Source organism: Populus euphratica, unplaced genomic scaffold (assembly GCF_000495115.2).
Source record: "Populus euphratica unplaced genomic scaffold, PopEup_1.0 scaffold217.1, whole genome shotgun sequence".
NCBI lineage: Eukaryota > Viridiplantae > Streptophyta > Magnoliopsida > Malpighiales > Salicaceae > Populus > Populus euphratica.
The window spans coordinates 191,695-219,617 of NW_011500036.1; the positions used below are offsets into that span (position 1 = coordinate 191,695).

Below are 27,923 nucleotides of genomic sequence, written 5' to 3' on the forward strand. Positions count from 1 at the left end.
TTTATTTTTTTAATTTTAGCCTTTATTTTTTTATCTTTTATTTTGTTCTTGTTTCTTTTCATAGAAGTTTTGTTTATTTTTAATTTAGTTCTTCAATTATAATTTTTCATGTGTTATTTTATTTTAATCCTTATTTTTTATTTTAAATTTACTTTTTTAACTTTTTTCTAAATTTTTATTGCCTTTCATTTTTTATATTTCAGTTAAAGTTTATATTGTTTTAGTTTTTTTAATTTGACCTCCATTCTGATTTGTTTCCACTTATGTTAGAGATATTTTTCTATTTAATACTCTCCAATTAAATTTTTTTGTTTGCCCTCCAATTATATTTTTTAATTTTTATTCTTGATTTTTTAATTATTATTTTTTTATAATTATTTTTTTCTTCGTTTCATCTTTTAACATTTGATTTGTTGAAGATTCAACTTCGTGTTTTTTTCATTTGCAGCGCTTATAATCTAATAACTTAAATCGCGAGTTTAAAAAGTTAATGTTATTCGCCATCTTTTTTTTGTTTCTCTCATTTTTCTTTACGGTCTTGTCATTTACATTATTTTTTTAATATTATTTATGTGATTGTCTTATGTTTCTTTTCCAAGTTGTATGATTTAGATCATGAGTTTTGTATGTTTTTTTTGCATAATTTTTTTTATAAGAAATTGTTTTTTTATTTGTTGTTGAAATAATATTCTAATTCATCTATAGTTTTTTTTCTTGTTCTACACAGATAAAATTTATTTTTTAATAAAAAAATATTTATTTTTAAATAATATTACTTATGTATTTAGCATTGTACAAAACTTTTTTTTTTCAGTTTACGTTTATTCAATCAGTATCATTCATCTTGTATTGTTATTATCTTTCATGGATTCTAATAAATAAATTCAGTAAATACAATTAAATAAATATTTTAATTTGTGTGATTGAATATTTATATCTACATTCATCTTTTATTTTTTTCAATTTTTATCTTGGTTATCGTTAACGAATTTTTTAAATTTATTTATATAGATAGTTATCATTTTATTTAATTATATGCTTTTATATGTCTTTAGATTTATCATTAAGATAATTTGCATACCAGGTATTTTTGTTTTGAAAGAAAAAATTACAACTTGAGACGAAACACAGGTAAAATAGCTGGTATTTATTAGAAATAATTCAAGGATGTATCAGCATTAGCATAAGATTGTAAAAAAAATACAATCTTAGACGGAATGAAGATTAAATAGTTAGTATTTATTAAAACTGATTTGAGGATATTATGGTCACATATAATTTGATCAAATATTTTTTTTAAGTTAAAATTTAAATTTTTTATATAAAAAAATCAAATCAAATCAATTAAATTACAGGTTTATCCATTATATCAACTAAGATAACTAGAGGTTGACTTGTTCTCACACCCGATCTAGGTTAGGAAATGGCTAAATATCATGTCGACTCGTCATGCGAGGTTTCGTCATAATATTCTAAAGTGGAGGTTGAGTGCTTACGCATGTAATCAAAGTAAAGGGGATCATTACAGAATATATTAAAAGGCCGCGCTAAAACATTGAAGTAATCCACAACACCACCATTTCTTTTAAAAAATTAATTATTAAACCTTTTTTTAATTACATATTTTTTATGTTCCAGTTAATAATTAATTTTCCAAAACTTGTTAAGGATTGAAAAAAATGAAACAAAGGGATCAGAGTGTAAAACAATGAGAAAATCCATGGGTAGTGTAAGAATTCGAGGGGAAAATTTGTCTCGATCCTCATACTTCTCTTCATCTTCCTCTATAGTCTTTGTAATTTTTATAAATTTAAATTTGATCCAAAAATTTATTTCTTTGCATTTTAACTCATTCTAACAACTAGATAAAAAAATAATCTAAATAAATAAATAAAAACAAAATAATCAATTTTTTTTACTTTTCAGTAATAAAACTTATCATTTTTTATATTAATGGGTTCTATCCTACTAAAAAATTTTTAACTACAAGCAGTTGTTCTCATGTAAAAAAGGAGATTGATTTTATTTTTTCAACTGGTTTTAGTTTTCCGATGATTTCTTGGTATTTGGAGATTGTTAAGGTTTTTTAGAGAAGCTTTTACGTGTTCTATAGATATTCTCAATTGAAAATAACTTGCAAATTTTAATTTTTAACCCAAAAACCCTTCCCTGGATCTCTCGGCACCACTTGCGGCAGAATTATGCAGCAAACAACGTGTCTCTTGCTTTTTTTTAGAATAAATGTTTGTTTTTAAAAATAATTAGGCGTACATGATCAATTCGGTAAAGAGACACTTCCTGCTACTTGACACAAGTCGAAAAGGTAGGGCACCTATCAGTGATTAGACAACACGCGCCATTAATTATTTTTGCTTTTTAAATATTAATTGGTTAACTAAAAAAACTAAATTACCCTCCATGGTCTGATAATTAACCAAAAAGCCCAATTGAAAATACCAAAAGGCTACCGGCCAGTTGCATTTTAAATTCTACGACATGGAGGGTAATTAAATCATTTGACTGTTCATTAAAATTGAGAAAAGTCACATATACCCTTGGACCAAATTTTTAATAATCAATGAGCAACATGGAAATACCAAACTACCCCACCCATGGATCTCTCATCATTCATCTGAAAGGCAAAAAAGCCAATGCAATGTAGCAATAAATAGTAATTTTAATATGTTTGCACAGTATTTTTGCCACGTGTTTTATTGTTTTTGTTGATGCTGGGATGCGTGATATGATCAAGCCATCTTACCAGAGAAACGGACATTTAACAATTTATAATTGGTTTGTTAATTTCAATCCCTGACTGATTCAAATCATGAACATGATTTTTTTATTAATTGTTTTTTAAAATTTACTTTTTTTTATAAAAATTTACGATAAAAACAAATTAAAATAACTTTAGTGTAAAATTAATTTATAAAAATCATACCAAATATAATATAAATAACACTAAATCAGGGTAGAGGCTAATTCACCAAAAGGTCATAAATTATTATTATTAAACTCCATTTGCCTTGAAAAATTAATTTGGGATCTGCTTCCTTACAAAGACCATGAAACTGGTTGATTTAGATAAAATTTGTTTGTTTTATTTTTTTTATTAAAAAATATAATATAATTTTATTTTATCTAAATAAATTAATAATTTATAGCTATTAAGGATGTCTAAGAATATAATAATGGTTATAGTTTAAAATATTTTTTTAAAATATATTAAAATAATATTATTTTATTTTATTTAAAGAATATTTTTGATATTAGAATGTTAAAATAATTTAAAAATATAAAAAAATTAATTTTAAATATTTTTTTAAATACTTGTTAAAAATATAATTTTAATCACATCAGGACAAGTAAACGCAATAGCCTTGCCGTACATTGAAAATTAGCACATAGCTGGCGTGTCATTGTCAGACATGCATTGCTGTGGGCTTTTTACCTGGTGGTATTATTAATTAATAATATTACTGCGAGGGAAGATTCTGAGCTAAGGCATCGTTCTTATAAATTAATATTATATTTTAGAATAAAATAAATTGAAAATGTATTTGCTCATAACGTCCATTCCAAGCTTTATTAAAATAATCTAAAACATAAAAAAAATAAAATTAACTTCAAACTTAAAAATTCGTTTTTTTTAAATGCGGTCCTCATTACAGACACGCTGACATTAGAATCAAAGAATAACCATTATAAAATTGCAATTTTCTTTTTCTTATTCTGAAGCTTTCCTTGTTATTTTATTGATTATAGTTGTTTTTTAAATAAGTTTTTATATTAAAATATATATTAATAATTTTTTTTATTTTTTAAAAATTATTTTTAACATCAATACATTAAAATGATTTAAAAATATTAAAAATTTATTAATTTAAAAAATAAAAAAGTAATTTAAAAAAAATTCCTTTTTTTAAAAAAACAAACACTAAATTACCTGTGAAAGCACTGTTTTAGTGTTATTGTTGTTTGAGCAGAAGAATACAAGACTTTTCAAATACGAAGGAGGAGGTGGCATTTAAGACAGGAAGTGGTCTTGCTTCACTTTATACTCTATTTATCAACATAATTACTTTAATTTAGATAACCAATACAACACATTACAGAATAATAACGAATTGTATATTAAATACTTTTCGAAACTTCAAAATAGTTATATTTTAGAGAAAGTTTGGTGTCCCAGTCGCTTTTATTTTTTGTTTAACCAAGAAAAGAAAAGAATTGTTCAGTGAACCAAATAAATTTTACTTTTTAAATAAAATACTAATATAATCATGTTTTAATTCTTGATCATGTAAAAGCTAAAATGATATTTTTTTATTAATAAAAGACATGCTTTTATTTATTATACATATAAAATTCTATTCTACAAGCACTTTAACTAAATATATATTTTTTAAAACTATAACTAAAAAATATATTTCTTCAACCTCTTTTTTTTCTTCTATGTAACCACAAAAACTAAAAGTAATTTTCTAATCCAATAAATAAACTATTGTTTTCCAAATTTCAAATATTATAATATTTTTGCAAGAATAAAAATATGAGTTTAATTGCTAGAAAATACATTTACTAGGAGGAACAGTTATAAATTCTAAATAAAACTGGTCTTATTTAAAAAAAAAAGTACGATTATATCCAAGTAAAAACAAACAAAAAAAACTTAAACAAATCACCTATAAATATCCACACTGCATTTATAAGAAATTTCTTCCCAAAAGGATGATTTGATAAGTGTAGCTGTAAAACAAATCAAGCTAAAGAGATCGAATACTCATCAGTTACCAAGGGTTTTGAGCCTTTTGGTTGAATTAATATATTATCTCTAATTTGTCAAGAGAAAAAGGAAAAGAGCTAGAACTTGTTTAATATTTTATTTTTCATCAAAAGAAAAAAGGGATCGATATTTATGGAGGAGGTCAATATCATGCTTTCAATTATCTGAATTGCTAGGAATTCAATTATCAAGATATTTATCATCAAAAGAAAGGAGTGATTTCTCAATATTTTCTCCATTGGAGCGTAGGAGTTGAAGGTGATCGATGTATGATAGCTCAGTGAGCTGCACGTCAAAATCCAACCCGTCGTCTTCCAAACGAAAGGTAAGTAGAACAAAGCCCAACCATTCCGAAAGGGCAAGAGGGTTATCTCTCCGGTGAAACCTTTTTCAGACCTGGCCCACATGGCATAGACTCGCCGGTTGTCCTGCAATCACATGGGCGTCCTATCTAATTCCAATCCCTTTCATTTTACTACCACTTCTACTTCTAAGTTTTAACTTTACAAAGTTTTTCTCATGGGAAAAACCCCAGCTGCTATAAAAGATCTGCAAGGTGTTGTTTTAAGGTATGTTGATAATTGATTTTAAAGTGTTTTTTTTTAATAAATTAAAATATAATTTTTTATTTTTTAAAAAATATTTTTAACACCAGCATATTAAAATAATTTAAAAAACATAAAATATGATTAAAACCATATCTAGATTAATTTTTTTAATCAAAATAATAATTTTTTTAATCTATTCACTTAAAACCCTTATGAATCTAACCACTTGATTGATTAATGTTTTATCCAATTCATCTAAAAATCTAACTTTGAATTATATGTTTCCAAATTAATCTAAATTAGATTTGAAAAAAATTAGAAAAGTAATTGCATAAACCTAGATTAATTTTTTTTTAAAATCCAATGTGTTTTTTTTTTAAATTTAACATGTGTTAATGTCTTATCCAATTCAACTAAAAACTTGAATCATGTGTTTTCAAATTAATTTACCTTTCAAACCGAATTTAAGAATCATGTGTTCTAAGAATATAGGATTCATGTGTTAATGTCTTATCCAATTCAACCAAAGGTTGAATCATGTGTTTTAAGAATACAGGAAGGATTCATCCTAATATTTGATCCAAGGTTCTGTTAAGCCTCCCATCAAACTTAAAAGGAAAAGAAGACTAAACCCATTGAGGTTTGCTGCTAGCTCGTAGAAAAGAAGGATAGTTGGATGTAATTTTCATTTCATTTCCATATAAGATAAATCTCAACCCATTGCTTATTGGGATGCAATCGATCTTGTCAAGTTTTGGCAAAGTCCATTGCTTGTAAAGCAGGCAATACAATGAAGTTCATGAAAAAAATCAAACACAGGTGTTTAGATATTTTCAATACAGACAAGAATATTTTATAGCTCATTAATTAAGTCGTTTTCGGGAGATATTTGTAAATATTCACTTTCAGCTAGCTATCAACATGACCTGCAAAACGTTTTTGCTTAACTTGACGTGAAATTTCAAAAACTCGGCCAAGCCCCACAATGTTCATATATTTGTGGCTTTAATTTAGTCAGTACAGAAGAGAGGCAAGTCCTCTTTCAAAATGCTTTGATTTGCCAAGTACCGACAACTTCAAACCAGCCCGACTTTTCTCCTCAATAATTGATCGGACCGACTAATTATTGTGGGCTCTTTAAGGACTTATGGTGCTTCAAGAACTCGCCAAAACATTCTACGAACCAAAAGCAAGGATGAATAAATTGCAGGAGAAGAAAAACGGAAAAAACATGAACAAATTACTGATTAATTAACAGCACAAATTTGGTGTTAATTCGTGTTAATGTATGATATTCATGGTTGAATAAAACGAGGCCAAGGTGCTCGGATATTTCATAAAAAGCAACAGTTCCTTAAACATTACACATGAATTTGTTACCTGAATTGTTAATGGATCAAATTTGGTCCGCCCCAGATCCTTACTTTTGGCAGGATGACCAAATTTGCTCCACTAAACAAACTGGAGAAAGATGTGCTAAATCAGAATTAATCTTTGCTCAAAAGTGTTAAACATAATTGCTTAAAATCCACATGGTTATGTCCCTCCACCAAAATTAGGTAGTGGCCAGATGCCTCCACCCCCACCATCAGTCGTTACGTAAGACATGCAAGATAGTGGCACCAGGCAGAGTCCTCGGCTTCTCAGGTCCCTCTTTGATTCTTCACCCCCCGAATTTGATGCCTAAAACAATTTAAATATACAAAAAAAAATTAGAAATTTATTGTGTTTCAATAACTAAATACTCAATAAATATGCCTGACAGATGATCACCTAATCACTCTGATAACGGCCCAGAAAATAATCCCTTTCCTTTTTTCGTCGTTTTTGACGAACAGAATGTAATAGTAAGAAGGAAAAATCAACATGCTCGTGATTTATGACAAATATTATTTCGGCATAGGCAAGATCCAAGCACTAGCTAGCTATCATGCATGGCATAAAAACTAAGTATGTCCACGCGTATTTAATGAAGTCATGCTTATAACAGGGTCCAGTGCTGACTTCAAAATTAAGCAAAAGATGGGTTCTCCTTTGACTTCCACTATATCTATTTTGTTCTTGTTCTAGGAAAGTCAACGAAACAGCATCTTGATGCCTCTGTTTAAACTTCCAATCAAACTATAAGGAGGACATCAAGTGCATTCGCGTTCTTTTGTATTGCCAGGTGTTAGAAAACCACTTTCATACCGATTGAATGCTTCTACTGGTCTTGTTGCGGGATGACTTCATATATGGAACACTCAATGTCTGCAAAAATAGCACATATATATGTGATCTTACAATCACTTCTATAAAAGAGTGTTAATGGGTTTTCATTACAAGAAGAAAAGGGAAAAAAATAAAAGATGTTTAATGGGTTTTGATTCTTTTGAGCGATATATACATATATAGACACACGCACTAAGGAGAAGATTTTACCAATCTGTAATCATACTCAAGTAATTAAACAAAACACATTACTATTTTATCATCAAACTGATCAGGTGTAATGCGATCTCCAGGTGTTGATCTCTCTTGTAGTACCTTTGCATATCATAATTAGGAAGATGCCAAAGCAAAAGGAACGGAAGAAAAATGAAACCATAATGGAAACCCAAGCTAGCCATTTGGGCTAAGCAGACACACACACACACACTCATAGACGACTTTAATTTCTTCTAGAGGGATGTGGGTTCTTAGTCTTTGCCCTATTTTTGACCAAGTTGCACTCTAGCTAACACTGAAACATCCTAGGGCATATTTTAAGAAAAAATACGTGTGTCGGAGAAGATAATTTAGTATATGACAAACTCTAAGAAGAATGTCGGGAAAGCGGAAAATACCTCGACCTGGTTTTGAAGGAACTTGATGTATCCGATAGCCTCCAGCAGCACAGATGCTGTGTCTGTCTGCAATATTCTCCCAAACCCAACCCACATGCAAAATTACACGTTACTTTCCCTTTTTCAAAACAGCAACAAAATTATTATTTTATTTTTTAAAATTAGACGAGCATATCTTGAAGAGCTCGCTAAGTATAAAGTTTTTTCTTTTAATTAAATCGAAGAGTTTGATTTCAAATCAAGTTAGATTTTGTAACTTAATTTTTAATCATCCCATTCAAGTGCTCAACAACAATTAAATTTAATCATCCTCTGGATTAGAGGCACAGAGAATTTAGATTACCTTGCCAAAGGGTGCAACCAACTGCTGCAAAGCTGCAATTCTATCTCCTAATTTCTCTTTTCTAACCTGATAAAATGCCAAAGGTAAAAAATCCGAGCCAAAATATTACACCAGAAAAAATAAATAGTAAAAAGAAAAAACCATAGCCCTTGTGTTCTACAAAATGCGATTCAAACAGTTTAGTTTTCGAACCTTAAAAGGAGGGCAGGGAGAGCGTGACTCGAGTCTCGATTTCTTGGGTGCGGCTGCTTGGGTTGCCTCCATCATGCTGTTGTTGGGCCTTTTAGCCTCTGTTATTTCATTGGTGGAGGATATCTTTGAAATACAAGGAGCACGTACTAATAAAAATCAGTTCAACGATCGCTCGAAAGTCATTTTAAGAAAAGAAGATAGTAAAGAGCGATTCTCCTGATAAAGAGATTCACACAATGTTTAAAGCTGAAAGTAAGTATCCCTCGTGTAGTAAAAAGAGAAGGGTACTTATCTAGCTAGCTAAATGGCTAATCTTTTGGTGCCATGGCTTGCTAAAGCCAAAATATATATATAATAAAGGGTTTTAACTTTTCAATTTTACTATTAACTTGGGGAGAAAACATAATTGAAATTTACTTTTCTCTTTTAATCTTGATAGTTAACTCATAAGATTTACTATTTTTGATAGTGCACAATTAGGGTTTCTTGATGAGCATAATAAGCTAGCTAGCTAGCCTAGCTGCTGCACTAGTACAGGTTCAATTTGTACATGATTATTTTGCCTGATAAATTTGAATTTGCCAATCCACGTAATGAACTAGCAAATTCAAGGACGTATAGCTGCAGATATACATGATGCACGTACAATACTAAATAATAGCAAAAAATGCTGCAATCTAGTATGCAATCATAACCATTCAGCCATACCATGGTTATAGAAACTGCTTGCTGCTGGTACAAAGATGAAGAAAAAGAAAAGGATATTGAGGGAAGAAGAAACCTTACTTTACGAGGGCTACGTGATGGCCTCTGATTTGATTGCTGAATACTATCGAGACCAAAAGAAAGACTGTCTTTAAACATGTCAAGGGGATCAAGAGAAGCTGGAAGGGGAAAACTTCCACTAAATCTAGTAGAGGTTAAGAGATCTAAGGCCTGTGAGTTCATGTTGAAGGAACCTGAGATCAGCGGTGAAGATGGCTGATTCAAGTTTGAAATATTTATACTAGGATATATCTGACTAAAGCTCCCTCTGCTGGGTGTAGCACTTCCAAAACTGGAACAGTTGTGATGACTAGAGGAAATCTCCCGGGGTGAAAACTGATCGTGGCCATTGATTGGAAAGCCGGATGAAATAGTCTCGAGAACACTAAGACTCAGATCCTTTAGCTCATCTTTAATGTAACTCAATGAAGATACATGTGGATCTTCAATAGTACTTGAAGGGCTATTTAACATCTCGGTAAATTTGGGAAATGAATCTGATGATGAGAGCCCCTCCTTGATTTTTGAAAGTTGTAGGTCATAAGCTGAATGGCTACTGAAGTTGCCAGCATTGTTATTCCAGTAATGAAAGCCTAGGTCCTGAAACATGGTGCTATTGAAAGAAGAGATTGGACTCTCATTTTTCTGTCTTTGGTTGAAGATTACTCCATTATAGCTTGGATTTGAGATGTCAGAATTCCTGCATAAAGAGTAAGATATAAAAATAAATATTAATATATCAAAGAAAACCCAACAAGCCCTAAAAATCACCATTCCAAACATGAAAAATAGTAGCGTGAAACCATGATATTACTGTCTACAAATGAAAAGGAGAAAACAAACTTAACCCAACATACTGCTAGTTTTCATTTCTAGGCAGTTTGATTGATGTACATCAAATCACGAGTAAAGAAAAGAAAGAAAGAAAGAAAGAAAGAAAGAAAGCTAAAATAGAAAAAGGAGATTCCAAAATCTAAAGTTAATCTATGCTGGCACTGTAAAATATACTAAACATCCATTGTGGAAAGCTTATAGTTTAGGGAGAGAGAAAAGAGAGGGAGATAGAGCTGAGAATAAGCACTTACAAAGTTATGGTTTGGGTCCAAGCATGGGCGCTTCCAGCTTCTGCATAGCTAGATGGGGTAGCAGTAGTTAAAGAAGAAGACCCAACAAACTGGTCTTGAAGCTGATGCTGGTGATGGAGATTTGCAGACTCCATTATAATGACAGTTTATTTTTTAAAAGGCTTGAAAATCCCAAGATGAGTAATTAAAATTTAACTATCTATGGCTCGCTAGCTCCAGGAATCTCTCACTCTATTCGAAGAAACAGTTCAGGTGACACCCACACACCTTCTTGCTTTTGGAGAGACACTTTTCCCAGTTTGGTCTTTACTCTTTCAAGTTCCATCTAAAGTAGCCTTGAAAGAAAAGTAAGAGAGCACGAATAACCCATCTCCATACCTCTCTCTGGCTTTAATTATTATTTTTCATTCCTTTTCTTTTCTTTCCCTGCAGCTTCTCAATTTATAGTATAAAACTAATCTCCCTCTCTCTCTCTCTTTGTGCACTCTGAATTACAGGGAGATGATTATACTTCCTCTACGTTATGATTACGATCCTGCCTTCGATCCCAAGGCTTTCAACAAAGGTCTGAGGAGAGAAATGATAACATCCATGCCCTCTCTCTTTTTCACACGCACACACAAACGCTTACACACAAGACACTCATCGCCACACACACACACACACACACACATATATATAGACATACATTTCATTAAGCAAACGCCCAACAATATGCTTACGCAATTAAAGGTTTTATGCTCCTACAGTATGTTTTTATGATGTGACTGTAAATGAAAGTCATGGATTCAAATTCTATTGGGAAGGGGTAAAGGTAAAATATATAATATATATACCTCTCCCATGCATTAATTCCAGGGGGTAATTACTTAAATATATAGAGATGAACGAAGCTTGGAATTTTTTTTTGATCACATGGATATGTGAAAACAGTTTAATGACTTGACTAATCAAGCAATTAAATGATAATTGGAGTTATAAAACCACTCCATATATATAATGGAAAAACATGCTTTCTTATTGCTAAAATTAAATTTATGTATACTTGTGCAACCTTAATTTGTAATTTGGAAGCCCATGCATTAGCTTAATTATTAGGGCAATTGATTTCATCGACAAGCAGTCGATGGAGGCCACAAATGTTAATCGGCTTTACTGCAAATATAATGTAGTTTTACATGGCTAGTTATTTATAGTTTTGCCATTTTGGAGGTTCATTAATTATCATACTGAATTAGGGCATATTGTTGATTTCTACTATCAAAACATAATAGAAGCTTCTAATATATTAGACCCTTCTAAAATTTCTTCTTCTTCTTCTTCTTTTCTCAATCCAATAGAGTTGTGGGAGGAACTGATACATTGAATTAGACTTGAAAAATGCATGCGGGTCATAGGCAAACCATTACATCGGCAAGTCATCAAATAAATCTACAACACACTCTTGAATCGCCCCTTTCCTTTTTTGAATTCACTTTCATTTTTAGAATGTTATGGTTATACTTTCTGTTTCTAGATGTGTTTAAAAAATATGTTTTGTTAGAACATCAAAATAATATTTTTTTTTGATAAATTTAATGTGTGTATATATAAAACAATTATTTTAATATATTTTTAAATAAAAATTATTTTTTAAAAAAATTATACACCTCAATTCCAAAAAAAACACTTAATTATTTTTTATTGTTACGAAGAAAGTCACTGCTACGAAACCACAGAATTTTGATTGGACATTCAACGTCTTGACTAGCTAGTAGAACATGGTTTGCTCATGCGGATATTTCAAGTAACTTGCATTAATAATAATCGAGCACCTCTCATCATGATATGAGTATTTCCTAATTAATGAAGATCTTGTAAATTAACCATTCCGTGTATTTTCTTGCCTGGGAACAAAAACATATTTAACAGAAGAAAGATGCAATGCATATATAAACAATTGATGTGGCAAGTGATAAATAATAAATTGTGGATCTTAAAAATACAAACAAACAAGAAATTAGGCCTTTTCATGATCCATTGATCATTTAGGACTTAAATCCAATTTGGGATTTATAATTAATTTTTCATGGCGTTAAGATTGTCGGTTTCATGTATATAATCTCAATATATACATGTTAATTAGCTAGCCCTGTAGCATTAGCACCACCCCATAACAGAAAGCTACTAAAAAATACTAGGGGAAAAGATTATATATGTCTTCGATCTCTGATGATATTGCAGTGTCGAAGGGCTATTTGTACAGAATCGGCAAGCACATACAGCGATCCTCGCTTGTTCAGCTTTCATTGGCGTTGTCTGTCGGGAAGAAAGGAGGGAGTGATCAGGACTTATCAGAGGCCTCCATTAATCCATGTTGTAGCCAAATTAATATAGACTTTCCTATAATAAATAAATAAATTAAAAAAATAAACAAAGGACAAATATGGTTTGGTTGTTTATATGTATATAAACACTGTAAATTTTTCCTCTAAAAGCTCATCATGATGCTTTGGAAGAATGATCAATTATAATCTAATTTCAATCATATCCCCTAGTGGCAAACAAAAAGAAGCCAACCCTAGCCTTGTAGTCCTTTATTACACAAATATTGTGATGTCCACCTGTATGTACATCTCTTTTATTCTGTTTCAAGTTTTATATATTCGGCTCTTACATATTTTTTTGTTGCTTACCTACTACTATTTCTACAGAAACATACACACATAATACTGTTTTAAAGATAATTAATTAAGACCAAAACCTTATATTAAAAATGTAAAACTCTAATTACCGATGGAACTCTCTGGAGCGTCCAGATAATGGGAAAGTGCGTGTTATAAGAAATTTTTAACTTCTATGTGATTGGATGGTAATTAATCTGAAACATTTAATGAATATTCACCCGACTTGAATAAATTAGTTGTTTAAATAATTATTTTATAAATGAGTAATTGATAAATTATAAATATTGTAAATTTTAACTTGAAACCTAACCCAAACCTAATACTATATATATATATATTAATTTTTCTTTAGCTTTACCATGGTGATCAGAATTTCAGTTTTCTGAGTATGAATGATTGTTTCTCTGGCAATGGTATACACCCATTATAATTAGGAGTCCGAATTTAAGTTTTCTGAGCATGAATGAGTGTTTCTCCGGCAATGGTATAGTGAGAGATCAATTAATTAATATTCATAGATGAAGTATGATTAAGCTGTCAATCCATTAAAGAAGGCCTATAATAATGTTGTTCAGCCCCACAAAGGTTCACATCAGTCGAAAAGTAGATGGGAGAATGTGAGATGAGAGTATGGGCAAAGCTTAACCTTGCTTTTTGCCCTTTCTCCTTTTACCCTCTTGTAGCTGCTAGCATGCCCCCTTTTGTTTGCTTGCCTGTTTATTTATTTTTAGTAGCTCTTTTCCATTTCTTCTTCAAGGCAATTATTCCATTATAAATTAATGAAAGTTTGCTTCCTTATTCTTGCAGGTCACCTTTTGCGAACTTCCTAGTCTCGCTACCTCCAAGATTCAATTCACAACAAAGAAAGACTGTTCCTCCATTTTTCACTTTCATGAATCTTCAAAGATTCGTTCGACAAAATTCGAAGTTGTAATTAAGTGTACTTCCCCTCTGATAATAATTCCACCAAAACAATTCCACTTCTGCATGATGAGAGCAAGGAGATTTGAAACATAAATTAGAAATATCAAGAGAAAATATAATAATATTATAAAAGAATATTCGTTAGTATTAGTTAGTCTTTGAGGAAATGTACATGTTCGCATTGGATTCACGGACACACACATATATAATTAAGGACTAAATATATTATTCTTTAATCTAAAAATTTAAATTATTAGGATTAAGTTCATTGGTTTATATAAAAATTAAATTATTGGCTGGGTCAACCACGTAAAATAATAATTGTTCACTTTATATTTTCCACTAAATATTTACAATAAAATAAAAATGTGCTGATAGGAATATAGATTGTATATTGTAAACTAAGGAGAGCAAGTCCTATTTAGAATAAAAGTTCTAAGTGTATTAAATTGGCAAATACTATAGATTAATTACCACAGAATAGATTGTATTATAAACTCCTTATTTTATATAATTTGTATAGAACTAGGAATTATAGTTTACATAAAATTCTACCTCTATGGTAATATAAATTTATCATTCAGCGTCTTGGAGTGATGACGAGCTCCACTCATATAATTTCATTGTTTTATTGCAATTTATTATAAATTTTTTTCAACCTTTATTTTCTTTTATATTTCTTTATGTCTTCATGTAGTTTAATCTTTAGCATTACTTTTTTATTCCTTTTAATTTGGTAAAGTAAACTTAAGAATGTATATTTCATTTGATTTACATGGTTGTTACTTATTTTCATTTTTATTTATAGTTTTTTCTTGTTGGAAGAAAAAAACAAAAAACATATAGCTTATTGATTAAGAATAATAAATGATTTGTCAACAAATTAACATGTGATGGATCATCTGATTATCTATGAAATTAACAATTCATTTTTTATAGGAAAAACCACCACTGCCATTATATAATTTAGTCAAAATTATACTTATTTATCAATTTTTAAAAAAATTACACTTTATAACCTAAATTTTGATGCACACGTATTAGTTTCCATTCTAAGTTATTGTATAATTTAGTTTATTTTACATTTATTAAGGATGTAAATTGTAATTTTTTAAAAGTTGGTAGACAAATTTAATTTCAACCAAACTATAAGATATTAGTAGTAATTTTTGTTTGTTTTTTTTTTATATAATTTTTTGGCCTATCCACTTTTATTCAAATATGAGACATTTCACTCGTATACCAACTCAAATTTAAGAACTGAACCCTTTTTTATATATAATAATAATAATAATCAAGATATTATTGATGGAACCAGTTTACCATTAAAGCTATGATGAACTAGAATTCAAAATATTAAGGGATGTACAAAAAGGAAGCACCGACAAGCTTCTAAATCAAAGAACACTTTACTTATTAGTTCATGATAAAATATTGTTAGGGCCTATAATTAAATCATTCCCTATGCATGAAAGGTTATTGTTCCAAGCCTTTAATTAAAAGTGTAAAACGGTGAACATTAAGTTGAAATTGTGCATTCCAATTCGGCATTTTATCCTCAAAGATCAGCTTGTTTCTTGTAGTCTAAATATTACCCCATAAAATATCATACAATAGCATCATTAAGGCACTTCACTAGAACTTACCTTTAGTCATGTCATGTTATTGGCTGATAATTTGATCTATTGTATTCGGCATGCACCCAGAGATGCCAAACCAGTTCTGAAATTATTGCTATAGCCTCGACTTGTGTTAGCAATGAAGGAAAATATAATTATTATGTTCTGATTCATGTTCACAAAAGGTACATATTGCTCGGCTAGGATCTGTCAAAAGAACTGAACCATCTTGTTTTGAAGATTAACTTTCCCAGTATTTTCACCACCTTGTTTAATTATTTAGGACGGGCTGGTTAGGGTGCCATAGGTAGTTATAACCTGTTCACTGAGGCTTGCAGGATGTCTAGTAAGCCGTGGGATTAGTCGTGGTGCGTGTAAGCTGGCCCGGACACCCACGTTAATCAAAAAAAAAAAAAAAAAAAATATCTTCAACAAGAAGAGATGATGTAACGCTATCTAATTTCCATGGTACATTATAACATAGAAAATTTTATTTATTAGACATTATCAAATTTCATAAATTTCAAAATTTATAAAATTAATTAAACTACACGGAAGCTCGTACATATATACACATTAATAAAAAAAAAATTCATTTATTCGTTTTCTTTATCTTATTTGGATGCTGTTATAGATTTGTGCATTTGGCCGGTACAAAACATATTATTATTAAGGTACTTATTCTTGCAGAGTCAGAAAATGAGCAAACATGGGCAGAAATATTTTCAGCAGAACAACGCAACGGCCTGAATAAATAAATAAATTCATTGCCATATAACCAAAATATATTTAAACACATTGCATATACATGTGCTATTCTTTTATATTTATTGAATTTAAGTATAAGAAATTCTTCTATTCCGATATAAAATTTGTGTTTTTACAGGAGAGTATGAATCTATCGACCAACAATCAAGCCCAGTCACTCTATCAGCCGCTGTACGTGAGAAATTGAAAGTTCAGTTAATGGCAATAATTTTATTCGATCTTATAGAGACAAGTCAGACAGCAATTAATTAGAGAACTAGTTAAAGTAGTGTTGAAGTGAAAGATAATGGCCTGGTTTGGTCCCTACAGGGGCTCAAAACTGGGGAATTTCTGTCAAACGTGATTATCTTTTTATTCAAAAGTAGTAATCATATCAAAAGTTAGAGTTAGTGATTGCATAAAAAGGGAATATGATTTCCATTTGAAAATTAAAATCCTTTTATTCCTGTTTTTTTCCCACCCTCTAAACACTTTAATTATTTGCAATACTCACTGTGGAAATTGCAGAAGGGTACAAAGAAGACAAGAGGATGGAGGAGTGCCCTAGTTGTTCAGCCCTCCACAGTGATTTTTTTTTAATTATAAATAAGTCTCTGTGTGTGTGTGTGTGTGTTCTTTAGCCCTCCAGAAGCAATTTGGTATTATCGATGGCTTTAAGGGTCCATCAAAATCATAAAAAGAAAAAAAGCAGCCCTTTTTTCAGTCTTAGCCGGTCAACACTAGGGTCAAACACCTACTCGTGGCACTTACCATAAAGATATTTTATTTTTATTGAAAAGTTGAAGTCTTTTTCAAATAATAGTATTATATATAGATAGATCCACATTAATTAAGCTAGACGTTCGTGCATTTCGTAAAGCCGATGCTTTCTCTAGTTCATGATAAATGAGATACAATATTAATAAGTGATTAAGCAGGTTAATAGTCGATATTCCGAGTAATAAAGGAATCTCTTCTTGGCCTTGCTGGTACTGTGCCTGCAGCCGCCTCCTATACTGTAGATTTTTGATATGAGTGATGAACTGTGCCCTATAAACATATGTTTTTCGTTTTGTTTTTCGTTTTACGGCAAGCAGGGAATGGTTTAAGGGGCCAAGGTTTTATAATCTCTCAAAACCCTCCTGATTTTGCGAATAATTTTTAAATAAGATATATTAAATAGCCCCACCAGATCAAAAATCAGGCATCTGACCTCCCTATCTGACCCATGATGGTTGAGAAGAAAATACATATTTTCTTAACCATTAAATTAATCTCTTCATATATATATATATATATGTCCAATATAAGTGCGCGCGCGCACAATACACCACAAGAATTCAGCAATCTTTACGAGAGATGTAGATTTTAATTTGAGATTTCATCCACGTACGTGATTTCAATCAAACACACAGACACGCATTATCATGATGAATATTATTGTAGTTATAACAAGTATCCATCATCAATAATTCAAGAAATTCTCATTCAACGTCAACAAAGCAATTTGTTTTTTAGGAGGAATTGAAAAAGAAGCCAAAATCAAAGTAACAATCAATCTTACAACAATAAAGTTTGCCATGTAATTAATTATATGTGCAGTTTCTCATTCTTCTCAATCATACTGCAGGTCGGCCATGCATTTCCCTCAACTTTGAGTCAAGTACTCGGCAAAGCCCTTAAAAAGAGGTGGTCTAAAGCAAGGGGGATTTAAAGGAGTTGGGAAGAAGACAAGGCATTGGAACCGGAGAATATATGATTTGTCAAGCTCAGGGCATGAAAATACAACAGAAGGAGGGCCATGCTTCTCTTTGCTTTCCATGTCCACTGAGCCATAATAAATTTTTCCTTATTCTCTATGATTCCTCTCATCTTTCTATAATCCATTGGGGTTTTTGCATATCTCGTGCACAACTCAGGTCGTCCAACATAAAGCAAAGGTTTTCTTGTCCATGTCTTTAGATGCAATCCAGAGATGCTGGGCCTCGCATGGTGTGTTGTTGTTTTTTTTAATTAATGCATGTATTGAGTATCTTGATTAATTTTATAAATTTTAAAATTAATAATTATATAAATTTTTAATAATTTTAAAATTTATAAACTCAAACCGTTAACTTTTCCTACCAAATCTAAAATCTGAGCTATATGTTACAGAATTTGTGTATTGTTATCTTGATTTGCTTAACCTTGATCTAATTGGATGGTAAAAGTCATAGATGATGGAAAGTGAAATGCATCGGCACTTTGTATGGTACGGATAAAAGAGGATTGCCAAAGTGCAAAAGGGTCTGGAAAGTGAAGCTGGAAAGGAAAAGAGTCTGATAAATAATCGTTTTCTCATCAATTTCACTAACATTTCTAAGACAAAAAGAAAGTAATCCATTAAGTTTTTTGGAATTGTGATTATAATTATTATTTAAAGTAATTTTTATTTAAAAATATAATTTTGGAATTGTGATTATAATTATTATTTAAAGTAATTTTTATTTAAAAATATAATTTTGGAATTGTGATTATAATTATTATTTAAAGTAATTTTTATTTAAAAATATAATTTTGGAATTGTGATTATAATTATTATTTAAAGTAATTTTTATTTAAAAATATATTAAAATAATATTTTTTATTTTTTAAAAGTTATTTTTAAAATTAATATATTAAAATGATCTAAAAATACTATAAAATATTAATTTAAAATAAAAAACTAAAACAAAATTAAACTAAAAAAAACTTTTAAAACATAAAAATAGACAGTACATAATTTAGGATGACTGGCCATTGGATTATTCTTTTCTTTTTTGACCATCGATCACATCATTGGCATAAATGTTTCTTTTTTCTTTAAGCATCAGCCTTGTCCACTGAGGAATTAGAAATATATGAAAAAACAAAACGCAAAGTGTAGTCAATATAATACAGCTATTAATCTTGACCTAAGTTATAGCTAGCAATCGATCTGACGTACCAATATAATTTCTCTAGTTCATCGGTAGAAAAAAAAAGAAAAAATTCAGATGTCTATGATTAAGATTTTATTAATTCGAATAGAGAATGTTAATATGTACTATATAAATACTAGTTTAAATCTGGAAAAGGAAAACAAAATTTGTCATAATGATGTAGAGCCTTCCTCTATTCTTTGAACATCAAAGATAAACAAGAAAGAGAAAATAAAATAAAAAATATTTTTCAGCATAAATAGAAATATCTTTGATGGAGTTAAAGCAATATTGTTTTGTGTTGATTAGCAGGCTTACACAATCGCGGCCACATCTTTTATTTTTATGACTAGGAAAATATACATGTGATGCTCTATAGCATGCTATATATATTATATATCTATATATAAAAAAATACAATATTTTTTGTACAGATTATTATTATTATTTGTTGGGGTTTATAAATTAACTTAAGTTAATTTACACCCCTCACACGTTATTTTTGTTCTTTAATTTACCAATTTACCTATAGTTTTATGTCATACATGTTTATTTCTTGTCATATCTTAAATTTTATTTCCTGTCATATCTTAATTTTTTTGGTTGAGAAGTATACTTATTCACCATGGGGTTTAAATTTGGGCTGGGATTTACAAGTAGTTTCAATGTTGACACAAAACAACTTCTTATATCAATTTTATCCTTAAACTTTGAAAAATTCTCAAGTAATAATTTTGATAAATTTTAAAGCTTTCCACTCAACAATTCATTCAAATTGTACTTGTCATAATCTAATTTTTATTCTTTTTATTTTTATTCTATATTTTTTGATAAAATTAATAAAAAATGATGATGAAAAGAATTAATGAAATGAAAAAAAATGCAATGAATGTAGAATAAATTGAAATTTGGGTCAAGACAACATAAATTGAAAGTTTTGGGACTTAATTAAATTTTGGATTAGTTTAATTAATTAAATAAAGGGCTTAATTGAATAATTGCTAAGTTTATGAACTTAATTAAAATTTGATTTATTTGGTTAATGAAATCAAGGGCTTGATTAAATTGGCAAAAAGGATTGTGGCTTCAATTACAATTGATCCAATGGAAAGATTTAAAAAAAAAGGAAAGGATTTTCCATGAATAGGGGCCCAATTGCTAATTGTCAGACGGTAGGGGGCAAATTGAAAATAGCCATTTCCAAAGATAAACCGGCGCCGTTTTAAAGAACTGTTCATCGTCTGCATTCCACTGATTCATCAGGAACTTGTCGTGGGTCACGTCTTCTACCAGCTGCCAACTATCCCTCACCCACACGATGTATCTCTAAATACCAGAACGAAGCAATGACAGGGCTTTTAGCCCCCGACTTTTCCTCAAACAAGGGCGAACGTGCAGGTCGCGCACGATCATGCATTCTCTGGCTTTATAAAGCCAGAAAAGGGAGACCAGAAGGGAGCAAAAAAAAAAAAAAACAGAGGAGAAAAAACTACAAGGCAGAACACGGACGAACAGAGGAGAACGAGCAGGGGGCAGGGGGAACGAACAGAAAAACAGGAAGGGGGGACAGAGAAGAACGAAAACACACTACAAGGCAGAACACGGACGAACAGAGGAGAACGAGCAGGGGGCAGGGGGAACGAACAGAAAAACAGGAAGGGGGGACAGAGAAGAACGAAAACACAGGGACAGGGGGGAACGGGGGACAGAAACGAAAAGGAAGACCAGGGGAAGCGAACTCAAAAAAAAAGAGAGGCAGGAACGCGGAGAACAAAACACACACAGACGGAGAAAACGAGAAAAACACAGGGGAGAACGAACGGACGGACGGACAGACAGACGCGAAGGAGAAAAAGAGGACGAACAAAAAACCCAGGAAATAGAGGAGAGGGGAGAAAACCAGAAACAGAACCCATCAGGAGAACAAAATACCAGAAGAAGAGAAAAACAAGACGAGGCTAGCCGACCAGTCCTTCATCGCCTTCGTCCACCTACCGGGTAACCTTCTCCCGCTTTGCAGTATAACTCACTAACACTGTGCACTTGTAAATATAATTACCTTGTAACTGTAGTAAACGTGATTGGACAATTCACGCGTACTTACGGGTAAAAGCCGGTCAGGTCATTAGTTTAGATCAGTAATTAGATTAGGCCGGATGGATGCGATGCAGCCCAGCCCATCGGTATAGTTGGGTTACACCCAACCCAAGAAAAAAATAACAGGCCGGGATGAGGCTCAGGCCCATCGGGACCAATTTATTTTGGGCCGAAGGTATATTGGATAAAACACATCATTTTCCTTGCCTCTTTATTTCACCATTTTTTTATTTTGATATTTAGCTAAATAAATTTTTTTAGATATAGGAAAATTTCAAAAAAAATTAGTAGACCTTTTTAAATTTATTTGTAAGTCTCTTGTGAATTTTTTAGGTATTTCACTATACAATTAATCTATGAATTTTTATCATGAAAAGCAAATTCAATAAACAATACATTTTAAAAAAAAAACATGTATATATTGATTTAATCTAATTTTACTGGTTTATTTAATTATGTCAAAGTTAAGAATACTATATGTTTTTTTGCTACATGATATTTATAAGCACTAGAGTTAGAAGCATCTATAATTAAATATTAACAGATATCAAAATTAGAAATACTATAAGTAAGCTATTCATATAATAATATAACAAACTCTTAACAATTTAAGATAAAATTAACATTGCAGTCTAGCTCATGTAAGATGCTAAATGGGTTATGATATTTTTTATTAAATTATTTTTCTTTAAGCTTTGTTATTTTTTTACTTTTCTTTTTATTTCATTATTATTTTGAGGATGAGTTAGTCAAGCTTATTTGTGACAACTTTCATTTTCTTTCTAAATATTTTTTTATTTAACTTCAGTATTTTTTGTTAGGTTTTTTTTTAAAGTTTAATTTTTTTATTCTGATCTCATGTAGCGAGTAGGGAGTTAGTCGAGTTAACTTAACTTGATTTTTTTCCTTTGACTTTTTATGATTTTTTTTAGTTTTATCATTTTATATTAAATTATTTTCTCTCGATATTTATCTTTTATTAACTTTTATTTTTGTCTTGTTATCTTGAGAGTGTGTTGGTAAAGTGAACAAGGCTAAGTCATTTTTTTTAATTTTTTTTATTAAACTTTGATTTTTTTTCCTAGATATTTTTTTTGAAATTATTTTTCTAATCTAATCCTATATTGCAAATAGCAAATTTATTAAGCATCTAATCCTATATTCCTATATTGCAAATAGCAAATTTATTAAGTTAACCTAGATTAACTTAGATTTTTTTCTCTAGCATTATACTTTTTAAAGATTTGTTTTGTATTTTTATTTTTAACATCAGACCACTTTACAACCTTTTTTTTATTTTAGAGAATTATTTTAATTTAATATCTCAATGTCATATTTTAATAAATTTAACTCGGATTTTATTGGATTATTATCACCTAAATAACCTTTTTTTTTAAGTGCTGGGAAAAATTGAGCTAGGCCGGCGGTGCAGCGCTCACCAATCTAGTATACTCATATTTTGTCACTGTTCTTGATTATCATTGAACAACAGTTTTACTGATCAAATTCATAAAAAAATAAAAACAGATAGAGATTTTACCGACCATGAACCAAGTGACAAAACATTAACATGAAAAGCAGCATGCTATGTAAACACGTAGCCTATTGGTTTTATACCCGGGACGGCAAAGTTCGAGGCCGGTTGTTTGAGCCAATTCCGCCCCAGTTTTAAATTGGATCGAGCTTTATTAATTCCATCTGTGCTTTGCATTCTTTTCTGTGGAGCCTTGGAAGAAGACGAAGAGAAGCAACTTCATAATCTTGACACATAAGGATTTTAGAGAAACAAATAAACGTAGAAGACTTTGTGGAACCTAACTACGATTGTAAACTTGATTTGAGCTCACAGACTTTCAAGAAATCCACAGGAAAATGGCTTAGAGATCTTCCCTTATTGTTTAATTAATTCTTCGATAAAAACTTAGATGTAACGATTTCCGATATTGTTCCGATAAAAAAAAATATAGAATATAAAAAACAGAGAGCAGGAGGACTAACGTTAACTTATATGATGCATCTCAGTTTTAGAATTATGATGATTATTGTACAAGTTTCTATGGAGGTTTGCTTTCATTCACTGAAGAGATGTATGGAGAAACTTTTACCTTAGTAGAAGCGGAGGTAGAAGAGAATAATAATACCTAGCTTATTCGGGTTATATATATATAGTAATCGAATAAATATTGTTAGAATTCCTGGTCCATAATTAAGAAGATAGCAAATTGAAAAATAAAAAAAAATTCTAGGCTAAATGAAAAATAAAAAGAACAAAGCAAAACAAGTCAGAACAGCTTTAGGTGTGGGTTAATTTTAAAATTCCCGTGTAGCCAAGTCACCTGCCCTAGATCGATTCTGCAAATATTTGTCTCCACGACACCCCAGTATCTCTGCCTCCTGTCTGCAAGTCTTCCAGAAATATACACATATTTTTGTCATTGTTCTTGATTGTCATTGAACAACAGTTTTACCGACCAAATTGATCACAAAAAATAAAAGCATAGAGAGAGAGAGAGAGAGAGAGAGAGAGAGAGAGAGAGTTTTACCGATCATCATGAGCCAAGTGAAAACATTAACATGAATTGTTTAGTCCAGCTATTATCTTCTTCAAGTCAATGGGGCACGACAAAAAAAAAAGAAGTAAGAGTAAACTTCAAAATATATTATCCATTAGGGCTTTAGAAATTATTAATTTTGTATTTTTATACCATTTTAATTATAATTTTTTACTTTACATGGCCATCAATCGTCACTCTTCTTTTCGAGCTTCTTCTGATAGGGCACGATTAAGCTCTACCACGTGGATCTCCAACATGTTTAATGGACTTCACAAAAAAGTCAATCAAGATCCCACCATAGGTCAACCGAATCATGACTCATGAGGACGTGTGTCTTATACTCTTATTAATTACTTAATGCTAGATAAGACTATGGTATTAATCACTCCTTTAATTAAAGAAACAAAGTAAACCATGCACACAACATAAATTAATTAATGTGAGACAATTAGCATAAGGTTTACATGGTAAAGTTTGGAATCAAGATCTATTATATGTAGCACTATCTCTCATGAGGCTCTATAAAGTAGTCTAGTAGTGGCCTGGCCTAGTTGCCTTATTATTAATTAAGAAAATGCTTAGCAAAAAAAAAAAAAAACCTTGTATTGATTTGTATATAATTTGATATTGGCCGCTGTATTTAGTGTGATAGTGAAATGTATTTTTTTAAAATTGTTTGTTACTTAAAAATAAATTAAAATAGTTTTTATTTTATTTTTATAAATGATACATCAAAATCATAAAAAATGCTAAAAATTAATATTTTTTGAAGTAAAATATATTTTTTAAAATACATAAAAAATAAAATCATCACACTTCCAAACACTTTCTTACCATTCTAATGAGCTAAATACAGTTTAATGAAGTGATCACTATAATTTTTTCATGATAGAAGTAAAAATTCAGACAAGTGCCTACTGCACACTTGTCGAGTGTAATGATACTTTATTTGACCCGATTAACAATTAATACAATTTCCATGACATACAGAGATACTGAAAAATGAAATCTTGTGGATATATTTAATCAATCGATAAAGAGAGTGGCATCGAACAAGTGTAATAATTAATTTTATCTCATCTATCTGCCTTTTAAGTTATTGGAACTCCCCCTACCCTATCAGATGTTTGCCTCAGTTAGATTATTAAAATCAAATATGATCTGTTCTCTCCATGGCGTGGCAGAGCTGTAACTCCTCCATTATCATGATGATCGCACCGATCAATTCTTTACGTGGATGTGATATAGCCACTTCTTAGTCTCCTTGGTAGTTGGATAAGAAAAGGCCAACTAGCACTTGCATTCATACATAGCTGGACAGTGTTAATAATAGCCCCCACTGGAATTAATTATATAGAAAAGATTAAAAAAACAATAAGAGAGATCTCAGTGACATAGCAATCATAGATAGTACTCCTTGTCATTGTAATGTAATGGTATTCTCGAAACCCCGCTTGTCCTCCACGAATGGCCCTCGTATGGATCAAACACTCAACAAATCATCATTTAAATTATCTAATAATTTGTCTCAAGACCATGATTAATTAGAAGGGTATTGCTTGAAATGGACAGCATAACCTCCATTGAAATTGAAACACAAAATTCTCTATAAGTTAAAAAGGGTGGTGCATAGCGATGATTATTTTATGTTTTAGAATAAAGGGAAGGAAAGAGATACCAACTCTCAACTTCTTAAAAGAGTTTGTGTATACTTATCCATCCGATACACCTAATATATCCCATATACTACTTAATTAGCATCCCTCCAAGAGATGCTATGCCACTGCTTTCTTTTCTTTTCTTCCTTAATCTGAAGATTAATATTATAATCCTAAAACCATAAACAATGGTTTCCAATTACTGTTTTTGGTTTCCTAGTAATATTAAGATCATGAATTGGGCACTTGGCTGCTTTTCTTCTTCTAGGCACCGGAGAATCGAATTGATTTTGTTTAGAATATTTTTCAAACGATGAATTAATTCTCAAGGCTATAAATTAATTAGACTATATATATACTATTATCATCATTTTCATCGTTATCATGATTATTATTTGTGTTTTTCGGGCAAGTCTCCATTATAATGTTTCCCTAGTGTGCCTTTCTAATGAATCGGATTGTGATTGACAGTACAAATGATTACATCCACATAAATTTCTGCAAGAAAAGGACAATTTTTTTAAAAAAATATTATCCATATATTTTTACTAAAAAACTACTTTATTAACTTTTTAACCATATCTTAATTAATTAAATTTTAAATTTATTTTTTAATATTTATAAGTTTGAGTATTTTTAAAATTATAAAAAATTTATATAATATATATATAAAGAAACGAGCTTATTCGAAAGTTAAGGATCAGGGCAATAAGTTGAGGCCTAATACGCCACCCTATAAAAGGCTACCAAGAGGACTTTTGTTAGATCCGATCTGCAGAATCACCTAGCTAGGAACACTTGAAATACAAGCCAAGGAACATGACAAGCTTGTATTCAGGCAACCGACTTTGTAGGCAAAATTAATGTTACCTTACGTCTCCATAGGGGAGCCAGAGTTTTGGCTTTCTTGAAGAAAAGAAATGAAGAATATTCTTCTCATCCTTGACATTTTACATTGATTTATTAAACAATCTTCGGTAGAAGCCAAAATTGTAAGAGAAATTATTCCATCGGTCATTCTCTTCCCCCTCTTCCCATTTAAAGTAAAAGGTTTGGGAAATTGTTCCTGATTATTTTTTAAAATATTTTTATTTTAAAATATATTAAAATAATTTTTTTTATTTTTTTTTAAATTTTTTTAATATAAAAACATTAAGATAATTTAAAAACATTAAAAAAATATTAATTTAAAGTAAAGAAAAAATTAAAAAAATTATTTTTTTAAAAGAATATTTTTAAAATACAAAAATAAATTGGTCTAAATCAGGCATTGAGAGAAAATTATTGCAGCAATTGTTAATAATACTAGAATTTACTGTATTAATTTTTTGATATAATTTTCTGATTTGTATAATAAATTTTATAGTTTAACAAACACAAGGCAGAAGCAGGCAAAATTCTTGAAAGTGATACTTATATTTTGATAACAAAATTTTAATAAATTAAGATTATATTTGGGGTCTCGCTCCCATCAAGATAAAAGACAAAGTACAATTTTGTTTATTACAGTGAAAACACACAGGCGCATCTCCCCGTCAAGGCTATTAATACTGTTATTAAACTCAGTACTGCTCCGTAAATTAATTTAATTATTCATTGATTATGATTTGGTTTAAATTAGATTTTAAGTTAATCTAGATGAAAATTGATTTTAAATAATATTATTTTAATATTAAAAAACTTGTAACAATGCATTTTAGATTAATTTATGTAAATCGTGCTTGATCCTCCTAATTCACAACTTAACTCAGCTATGACTTCACATTATCCTTCAGATTTCGTTATCATATACTCAAATTACATTAACATGATGGCATTTCACATGATTTTATTAATTAAATTTTGAAAACAAGAAAGAAAAAAAATAGCACAAGCTTATTTAACATAATCCAACTCTTCTATGTACATGCACTTATCCTCGTCAAGCTATCAATGTTAATAAACATGGTCGGTGAATCAATTTAACTATTCATTAATTAGAATTTAGTTTGGATTAGATTTAAAGTTAAATTGAATAAAAATTAAAATAATTAAATTTGTGCAAAACCCTATTTAATTTTTTTTGAAAAAAATCCAAAATAATATAATTTTATAATATTTTTTAAAAATAATTTTAAAACAATGTATTTTAGATTTATTTATATCAACTTAGACCAGTTATTTTAACTCGTAAC

The 27,923-nt window shown here is 30.1% G+C and overlaps 1 protein-coding gene across 4 annotated transcripts; it reads right to left on the bottom strand.

Annotated features, from left to right (window-relative positions):
* Positions 1-6,586: 6,586 nt before the first annotated feature.
* On the bottom strand, positions 6,587-11,188 carry LOC105142735 (transcription factor bHLH110-like). 4 transcript variants are annotated; one of them, XM_011050499.1, is made up of 7 exons: positions 10,545-11,188; positions 9,481-10,159; positions 8,695-8,817; positions 8,503-8,568; positions 8,160-8,225; positions 7,525-7,584; positions 6,587-7,017 (listed from the first exon to the last, which is right to left on the bottom strand). In XM_011050499.1, the coding sequence occupies exons 1-7, from the start codon at positions 10,676-10,678 to the stop codon at positions 6,871-6,873; spliced, it is 1,275 nt and encodes a 424-aa protein (XP_011048801.1). In that variant the 5' UTR covers positions 10,679-11,188; the 3' UTR covers positions 6,587-6,870. The 4 variants fall into 4 exon arrangements, with proteins under 4 accessions (XP_011048801.1, XP_011048804.1, XP_011048803.1 ...); XM_011050502.1 differs by lacking the exon at positions 10,545-11,188 and adding an exon at positions 10,317-10,503; XM_011050501.1 differs by lacking the exon at positions 10,545-11,188 and adding an exon at positions 10,308-10,503.
* Between the last annotated feature and the right edge of the window lie 16,735 nt (positions 11,189-27,923).

Coding starts and splice junctions, on each gene's coding strand:
- LOC105142735 (XM_011050499.1), bottom strand. CDS start 10,678: ATGGAGTCTGCAAATCTCCATCACCAGCATCAGCTTCAAGACCAGTTT. Junction 10,160..10,544: donor TGGACCCAAACCATAACTTT/GTAAGTGCTTAT, acceptor CTCTTTATGCAG/GAATTCTGACATCTCAAATC. Junction 8,226..8,502: donor TGGTTGCACCCTTTGGCAAG/GTAATCTAAATT, acceptor AGAATATTGCAG/ACAGACACAGCATCTGTGCT.